The following is a 9,894-nucleotide window of genomic DNA, read 5'->3' on the forward strand; positions in this document are numbered from 1 at the left end:
TAGCAAGACTCCATCCAAAAACATCTTTTTTTCAGACACTCCCATCTTGTCATTGATATAAATTAAATACACATCAAGTTCATGACCCTCAGATCCACAGAGCAAACCTGGGCAGCATGTTTTTATGTTTTTTGCATCTAAATTTTGTTTTTATGTTAAGTACAACTAGTTTCCATTCAATGTATTCACCAAATGGGTTATTTCCCTTTTTACGGTGCAGTTTCTTATAGATTTAAGGCCAATTGTACACATTTTAATCTTTACATTTTCAGTCTAACATCATTGAAGTTTCACTCATGATCATCTTTGATTATTGTTCTGCTGAAAGTATTTCCATCAACACCAGAGGAATGAGGAAAAACAAGGTGGACGAGAAGCTGCTTCGATGCCCTGGCAGGGACAGGTGAGATAACAACCATGGCCCGCTCTTTCCTCATGCCAGAATTTGCAAATCATGCCAGATCTCTGCATCACACACAAACACGAAACCTAACAGGCTCCTCATGTGATTTCCCAGAAGCAGCACAGAGTGATGTTCTGTTTCTGTCCAGGGATGGAGCTCTAACACTACGCTCCTGAACGGGCAACCACCATCAACACTGTTGAGGAGTTCTTCGCAGGTTTAGTTTGCTGGTCTACCTCATACCAGAAACATGAGCATAAGACATAACATAAGAAAGTTAATCAAGTTGAATTCTGGGGCAGGTTCAGTGTGACTTCTGCCTGTTCCAGATAATCACACTAAACTATGTTGTTATCTGGAGAGTTTCATCTCTGCGTATATAAAACAATTAACAGCCCATTAACATTATTAAGGCACATAGCATTGTGTATCTTCTATATTTTACATTTCCATTGGTCAAAATAATAAAGTCTGCGTGTTCGGAATCAAAGTGAGAGAGTGTTTGTGTGTCTGCCATTTCAAAACAACAAAGGAAGACACAAAATGGCAGCACACTGGTGTTGAAGGGTGTGGCACGGTGGCAACATGCGCTCACATGTATTTGTATGGATGTCATACGACACAGTGCTGAGTCTTGCAGAGCTTTGCTATACTTTTTCAGTGCAAACAAAGAAATCCACTCTGAAGAAAATGAATTTTGAGGACAGTCAAAGTTCTTTCATTATGTATCATTGTAATATTATACAGCGCAAGTCCTGTTTACTTTGAGTTTATCTTGTCACCGAAATGAGTCACAGATGTTGTTTTGTATTTTTCCTGCTATAGTCCAGTTATGTTTTGTCTAAATTATTTCCCCACGTCCTCCACCAGTGAAAAAGGTGGGAGAAAGTACTTACGTGCATTTAAAATAACTTCTTTAATCTAGTGTTAAGCAGAGAACTTGGGTGTCCGTGGAGGTCTAAATGGTGTTTGTTAACTCGGGTGAGGCTTTCCTGAGTTAACAAGTATACAAAGAGTATCTCTGAATATTCAGATTGTAAAGATAATAAATGTCAACACAAAATATTGTGCACTGGTGACATTTAACCTTCATATACCGAAGGGTCAACAGTGGCTGCTCCTCCTTCGTCAGCTCTAGCATCACTGTGTAATATATTTTACTTTTTACTTTTATTTGAGAGCTTTAGCTACTTTTCAGGTTAAGATTTTACATAAAAAGCCTACGATGAGCTTATGAAATACAACACAATGTTAAAGATGAAACATTCAGAGCCTTTTTGGTTTGTGTCTAGTTTGTCATGTTTCAAATGTCCACGAGTTGTTAGTTGTGTGACGTTTAAGACTCAAGGAGATAAAGTTATACAATATTTCATCAAAGGGCTAAAATACAGACATGTAGCAGAAAGCTGAAGTAAATTCACTTTACTTTTATTTTGCTGCTAATACTTCTACTGTACTTTTACTTAAGTAGGATTTTGAATGCAGGACTTTCACCTGTAATGGAGTATTTTTACATAGTTGTAATGATACTTTTAAATAAGTAAAGCATCTGAGTACTTCTTGTTGCGACGACTTGAGTGATCAGTTCTTTCAATTTCATTTCTTCAGTTCTTCAGCGTTTAATACTCCAATACTAAATAACTGGATCGCTTGGGACGTTGTATCTGTAAAGGACTTCTAGAAACTGAAGTAAAATAACGTCAAGACAACATATTGCATCTCAGCTGTGCCACAATTATACCTACAACCATTCGATTAAGTCATATTTAGACCCTTATTATGGTTATTATAGTGATTATTTATACATATGTGTGAGTATAATCGTGGTGGGGCTGTTTGTCTCTTTGTCCTGCCTAAGTTAACTTTCACTTTCACCAATAACCTGTGTGCCTCAATTTCACCTAGTTACTCATGACACACAACCAGTTGTGAATTCCTAATGGTCGGACTGGAGCACTGCGCATGTTGCGTTCATCCCTGACAGAAAGGAGACGAAACAACACGTCGAGATCGTGGCGAAGTTGAAATGAATTGACATTTGAATTCTCTCCTCTCGACCATTTATCAGACCACAATGAGGACGGTCATCCTGCTGCTGTTGCTCTGCCGCGGTGCATCTGCAGGTAAGATGGACTGAAACTGTTTTGTATCTGAAACTGTTGGAGGAGAAGTTACTGCGCTGGCTCATGTCGAGTTGAAGAAAGCGGAACTGAGCACCATCTTTATTTTCCACGGACGAGTTTATTAAGAATAATTGAGATATAGCCTACATTCATTTATGGGACGCTGATTAAGTAATCACACGTTCCTGTTTATTGTAGGGGCTGTATATTTGTTTGTTTTACAGACAGTCTACATGTTGTTTAACCCGATGTCCTCTAACTACCAACACGGTTTGTGTTTGTCTGTAGGCTCACAGATGTAGGCTGCTCAACCTGTATAATGTTTGGAATATAAAAAAGTCCCAATGACATTTACATGTGTATTGATTACTGTTTATTTTTGTGTTTTAAATCATATAAAAGGAAACGTGGCCAACTTGGGGTCCAAACTTATATCTGTGATCGTATATGTAGACTTTAATTATCTTTGTTCTGTGTACAAAACCACTCGACAATCAGTTATAGGAGGTTTTATTCTTGTGTCTTAAATTTTTTGCTTGCTGGGTGATTGATTACATTTGAATGACATATTGTAAAAGAAAACAACATTGTATTACAGGCCAGACTCATTTGTATGAATTTATTACAGACAGTAAAGTTTTGTTGTATCTTGTTAAGTGTTTTTATTTATTTTATCATTGACCTTTTTAATGTATTTTTTAGTCTTTATTTGCATTTCAAAACCCTGAAATCAGTGTATTAACTGTTTTACAGTGACTCACTCTCTGAAGTATTTCTACATTGCGTCTTCTGGAGTCCCAAACTTCCCAGAGTTTGTGACTGTTGGGTTGGTTGATGAAGTTCAGATGTTTCACTATGACAGTAACACCAGGAGAGCAGAACCCAAACAGGACTGGATGAGCAGAGTCACAGCAGATGATCCTCAGTACTGGGAGAGGGAGACTCGGAAACAAATGGGTACCCAGAAGTCCTTCAAAGGCAACATTGAAACAGCAAAGCAGCGTTTCAACCAAACTGGAGGTTTGTTTACGTTTCACTTTCTTCTGATAAAATGTTGTTTATATTTCCATCCTGTATTTTAGTAAACAGACGTTACCACACACACACTCACACACACACACACACACACACATCTTCTTCATCTGTCAGGAGTGTTTTATTCACGTACATTAAAGTGTTTGTCGGAGGCTTTTCTCGGCTGAAACACACAGTCGGACTCAACAGAAACCTTACTGAGACTGAGACGACTGGATGCTGCTGTACTGCACTGATGCAGAGTGTCTGTCCATCACATGTCCGGCCAATGACAGCAGGAGGTGGAGCTCCTCTGTTGTGGTGTCTGTGGATCAGTGTGTCTCTGTGGTAAAGATGTGATATCAGCTGATAACAGATGACTGGGCTGTGATCTCACTCTGGTTTACTGAAGTCTCTGTCTCTGTCTCTCTCTCAGGTGTCCACATTTTACAGAGTCTGGTTGGTTGTGAGTGGGACGATGAGACTAATGAGATCAATGGTTATGATCAGTTTGGTTATGATGGAGAAGATTTCATAGCATTTGACCTGAAGACGCAGACATGGATCGCTCCAAAACGACAGGCTGAAATCACCAAACACAAGTGGGATAATAACAAAGCTTTAAACGCAGAGGAAAAGAACTACCACAACGAGACTTGCATTGAGTGGCTGAAGAAGTATGTGGACTTTGGGAAGAGCTCTCTGCAGAGAACAGGTAGAATCACATGACCTGATGTAGTTTAAAGGACACGACAATGTTAATGTGCCTTCTTTGTTTCTAACCAACAGTAACATTACAATAAATATGAACCAACAAACAGAGACACACTTTGTTTCCACACATTTCTCTCTCTCTCTCATGTTTTCTCCCACCTCTCTTCATCTCTCTGCCTCCCTCTCATTTCACCCTCACTCTCTCCCTCACATTTATCACCACTCTCTCCCTCCATCTTCTCTCTTTCTCTCTGCTGTGTTTCTGTCTTAGTTTCTCTCTCTGTCTCTTACTCTGTCTTTCTCACACTCACTGTCCTCCTCCCCCCTGTCTAATCTACCCCCCCCACCTCTCTTCATCTGTCTTTTCTTCCGCTCTGTCCCTCCCTTCTTCTCTCAGTTACACTTCAATGTGGTTTATTTGCATTGCATACATTTATATAGTGTGTGTGTGTGTGTTACTAAGGCGTTTAAAATACATTACATTAAACAGGAATGATAATATTAATATACCGTGAATCATAATAAAGAACCAAAAACTGTGTCTCTCTTTACTCTCCAGAGCTTCCCTCAGTGTCTCTCCTCCAGAAGACTCCCTCCTCTCCAGTCAGCTGCCACGCTACAGGTTTCCACCCTAAAGGAGCTTCACTGTTCTGGAGGAAAGATGGAGAGGTGCTCCATGAGGACGTGGACCACGGAGAGATCCTCCCCAACAACGACGGAACCTTCCAGATGAGCGTTGACCTGAAACTTTCATCAGTCACACCTGAAGACTGGAGGAGGTACGACTGTGTGTTTCAGCTCTCTGGTGTAGAGGACGACATCGTCACCGGACTGGACAAAGCAGCGATCAGGACCAACTGGGGAAAGACTGGAATCAGAAGTAATGAAGTTGAGAAACACACATTCATTTTACTGTAACAGTCCTGCAGTTCATGTGTTTTTATGTGTGTTAAAAGTTTTGTTTCCTCATATGGTTTTGTTGTCAGTTTTTTATATATAATTTTAATGTTAGATCAGTATTAAACCAATGCACCTCTGGACCCTGACGAGGGAATCAGCAAATCCCTAAAAAGTTATTTTTCTTAACTTAAAGTCAGAGTTTTAAAGTGCTTTAAAGGAATTATTGTTGATCACTGCGATCACTGTTGATTTTTTGGTTTCACGTTGTATTTAGAAATAAGCAGTTTTTATCACAATGTCAATTTAAAAAACCATATTACAAAGTGTGAGAGCTTTTTTTTCAGCCCTTGTGTGACATTTTAATGTGTAACCACAGTTCAGAGGTTACAGGCTCTGTATTGACTTAACTACTGGTCAGTTTTAGAAGACGAGATGGAATTATTTAATAACTGGACGAACGTTTGTATCGATCAGTAATTCAGTCAGAATAAAGTTTATTGGCCACGTATGCTGACAGTCAAGAAGGAATTTGAATATGATTGTCAGCAGCTCTCATTGTGCCAAAGACCAACATGTGGGACAGAAAGCAACGGAGACATGCAGCTAAACAAAGACAACAAAGCTAGACGAGGATAAACAAGCACAGATACAGTAATTATGTACAGACAAGTAGGGATAAAACCTGAAATGAACAACAACAGCAGGACAAACAAACATATAGTGTCTGTATACAGGATGGAGGTCTGGTTGGCAAATGGAGGTTCTTCTCCTCTGACCTGCTTCATCTGTACAGGTTGTGACTGTGTTTTGTTGTTTTCTGCTCAACAGAGACGGAGAGCGCTGACCCGACCGTCCCCATCATTGTTGCAGTGGTTGTTCTTGCGCTCGTCCTCGTCGCTGCCATTGGATTCGCCATTTATAAAAAGAAGAACGGTGAGAGACAAAAACAGAAACGCTGCGTTTCTGGTTTTTGATGTTTTGTCCAGATTGCAAAAAAAAAAAAGAAATTCCCAGCACACCGAAATCTGTTTGAACCAACAGTGAGCGCTGTAAGGTTTCCACAGAGAGGTGACAGGAAAAGAAATAATGAAAGATCTAAACAAAAGGTTGAAGGGATTTATTTATCAGTCTGAGTGAGTAGAAGAGGGGATCATCACTGGAAAGAAGCTCTGCTATTTTCTACTGTAACAACAGAAATAATTTGTCTTTTCTTCTTATTTCAGCCAAGCGCCCTCCATCTCGTGAGTAAAACCTTTCTTCTGTTTTCTCTGACCTGACCTGATCAAAAATGTTTTCTGGATTTCCTGCTGAAGAACTTTTTCAGGGCTTTTTCCTGCATTGTTAGCTGTTTGTAAAACACAGTGTTGGGTCAGAGCAGGATGTGGCTAACAGTGTGTTTCTGACCTTACAGCTGTCTCCGACCCGACTGTGGAGCAACAAATGCTTCCCAGTTAAACTGCCTGAGGGACAAACACACCACCCTGCACACAGTGAGTTGCCTCATATGGAACATGGATTTCACACCTGTTGTTAAACAAAGCTGCTTGAAACTATGTGCAAAACAACCTTCTGAGACTTCTTTTTTATCCACTCTGAAACTTCTGTGACACATCGTAGTAAATCTTTGACTTTCAGTTGATTTTCCACAACAAACTGTTTTTATATGAAATTGAATTTGACTTTTTCAGAGAAAGATGCTTTCAGAAACCTTCAGCAGGTCAGATAAAGTGTCATATTAAAAACTCGATTCATGAAAATGGTGTTGAACCAAATTAAAAGAAAGGATTGTGCTTCAAAAGCATAGAAGGTAAATACTTGGTTTAGGAAAGGTTAACACTTAAATGAGTGAATCATGAATATTTTAGGTCTAAATTATACTGTAAATATGTGACTTTGTGGGATTGAACTCTACAAACATTCATGGTATTTTCTTTTCTTTTTGTCTGTTTAGGTTTATGGATCGATTTTATCTGGAACAAGGAGCAGTGCCACCACATCCTCCTCCGTAAACTGGGAATTCATCAGTTGTTCATCATCATAGCGTAGACTGACAGAACCAGGGTCAGGGATCTAGTAATAAATGCTTATTGATTGGAATACAAAGAAAACAAATCAGAAAAATGAGTTAACAAATATTTTACAAACATCATCAAACAAATGTTGACGTTAAATTATTTTCATCGTTTAGTTTCGGACAATAAAAGTGGGATTTCCTCTGATAAAGTGTTTGTTTAAATGTTGGTAGATCAAATGAGGACGATTTATATTTATAAGTAAAACACGATCTTCCAAACGATGAAAGCGTCACGGCACTCTTCATACAGACGTTATGAAAGATTTGTGTGTTCATCATAGTTACAGTTTAACACTTCTGGTTTTGGGGCTTTCTGGTAAAATCAACTAGGATTGTAAATATACATATATTGACACACACACATCCACATCCATGCCTTCCCATTTACATATATATATACACTCATAGGGTCTGGTGATATGAAGATATATACCTTGAGATAACAGATATTGGCACCCAGTAGAGTTCTGTACACTATTTATACTGAGAAAGTCGTCCTTTGGTTCTCTGGTTGTATTCGATCACTGGGGTCAATACTGCAAATCAATCAGCAACATCCAAAAACATTCGACATAAATCGGACACCCTAAATTTCCTGTAAGTGTCAGTGTAAACGGTCTCTCTGTGTTACTCCTGGTGATAAACTCCACCTCTCCCCCAGTGCGCACTGGGATTGACTCCAGTCCCTCTGGATGGGTGGAGTTTTACATCGCTGTGATGAATTATCTTGATTTGCATGATGCATTGGACACATATTTCCATCTGGTTATTACTACATCTCTACATGCCCCCCATATGCACACACATACACAATATGTGTCGATATATATATATATATACATTTATTTTCCAGTTGTAAATAGTTTGCTTGTATATTTCTTTAAAACTGAAAAACAATTGATTCCGACCAGGAAGAAGCAAATAATATTTTATGTATTTGAGGTTTTTCTGAATAGATTGATCTGTTTTGAAACATGATTATATTTTAGCGTTTGGCTTTGATCCTAAAAGGGTTGTGGGAGAAATGTCCTTGTAAACATCTCCTGCTAGTATTTAGGGACACACGGGACGTTTCCCCTCTTAGTTTTGTAAACATGAAGAAATTGAACAGCGGGTCAGGGTGACGTAGGTGAATGTTTTTTGTTTTGCTTTTCAATAAAGTCCCAAATGTTCCAAATTTCTGTTTCTTTTTGTGATTCCACATATAAGCGTACAAATCTGTGACTGGAGCTACGATTATATGAATATTGAAGCTACATTTAGTATTTTACTGTCCTTTGTACTGGAAACTTTGTGATCTTTAGTTTATTGAGTCGCCTGAAATGGTTCAATTTGTTCCCTGGCTGAAGAAACCCTGACTGAGCTAGTTTGTGGATGTGCTCCATGTTTTGATTATTGGCATCTTAACTTTGATTACTTCAGTTTTGGTCAATAGCTACTTTTGTGGTACGTTGCAGAGAAAGCAGAACGTGATTATTTTGACAGATTTTAATTTTAATTTCGTCTTTTTGTCTTGTTTAAAAGGTTTAATGATGTTCAGAAGACGGAAGCTTAGTTGTGCAACATATTTGTGTTATTAGAGCTACAGCACACAGGAATGATAGTAATAATCAAAGCAAGATGTGCGGCGTTTCCGTTCATACGTTTGTCAGAATTCATATAACGTTGTTGAAGGTTGTGTCTGATTTTGACATAATTGCATGAGAGGGACTAAATGAATGGAGAAATATCTGCCTGGACACAGAAACACACCTCACCATTACTTTCCTTCAGTTCACTCACATCTGTCTCTCTCTGTTCCTTCCCTTCGTCTCTTTGTCTCTGTCTCCTGCTCTCTCCCCTCTTTCTTTACCTGTCTCACACTGATCATCTTCTCTCTTCAAGTCAATGAGCCTCATTCTTTTTTCCTCCTCCTCCTCCTCCTCCTCCTCCTCCTCCTCCTCCTCCAGATGCCCCCTCCCCTACTTCCACACACTTTTTCAGGGAGCAGTGCAAAAACGTTCAAGTTACCTTTAATGAACTTTGTTTTATTTAATTCCTCCTACTTTGAATGCTTATATGTGTTTATCATGATGATTTCCTGAATTGTGATCAGATTTTAGAAAAGACTTCACATCACCAGCTCAGAGGAAGATATATAATCTATCACACTACTGACTCATTATTAATCAGGGTTTTACATTGAGATGTTTCAGTAATAGAGGTTCTTCAGGGTCTAGTTAAACTACAAACACATATTACGTATATGTATACATATTATTACTCGTCAGTTTATTAAAGCTTTAGACGCTGCGGGAAAACATGGTTCTGTTTTTTTCTGGTTCTTCTGAAAGATAAAAATCACCTCGTCAGCTTGTAGACGATGACTGTCTTTGTTCATTTAGTTAAAAATCTGTTTCCAAAATAGTAATGTAAATAGTTTTTGAAATGTAATAGTTGTCTTTTATTCACCGATCTTTAATTTGGCATTAAAATGATCACAGTCTCGATAACTGGTTTTTAATCTGACTTGTGTGCAACTGTCACCTCTACAGGTTTCTGACGGTGTGGAGTTTTAATTTAAACCACACCAACATGAGTCAGCTGATGATGTCTTCATATATTAACGCCTGCTGAACATAAACAGCCTTCTGGTCTCTTGGTGCCATATTTAATATCGTTCACTC

At 38.7% G+C, this 9,894-nt stretch overlaps 1 protein-coding gene across 1 annotated transcript; it reads left to right on the forward strand.

Moving 5' to 3' along the window:
- Positions 1-2,362: 2,362 nt before the first annotated feature.
- LOC139298710 (major histocompatibility complex class I-related gene protein-like) lies at positions 2,363-8,405 on the forward strand. Its single transcript, XM_070921433.1, has 8 exons — positions 2,363-2,526; positions 3,280-3,546; positions 3,977-4,255; positions 4,814-5,134; positions 5,983-6,087; positions 6,378-6,395; positions 6,566-6,644; positions 7,106-8,405. The coding sequence occupies exons 1-7, from the start codon at positions 2,478-2,480 to the stop codon at positions 6,607-6,609; spliced, it is 1,083 nt and encodes a 360-aa protein (XP_070777534.1). The 5' UTR covers positions 2,363-2,477; the 3' UTR covers positions 6,610-6,644; positions 7,106-8,405.
- The last annotated feature ends 1,489 nt before the right edge of the window (positions 8,406-9,894 follow it).

This window comes from Enoplosus armatus, chromosome 16 (assembly GCF_043641665.1).
Source record: "Enoplosus armatus isolate fEnoArm2 chromosome 16, fEnoArm2.hap1, whole genome shotgun sequence".
NCBI lineage: Eukaryota > Metazoa > Chordata > Actinopteri > Centrarchiformes > Enoplosidae > Enoplosus > Enoplosus armatus.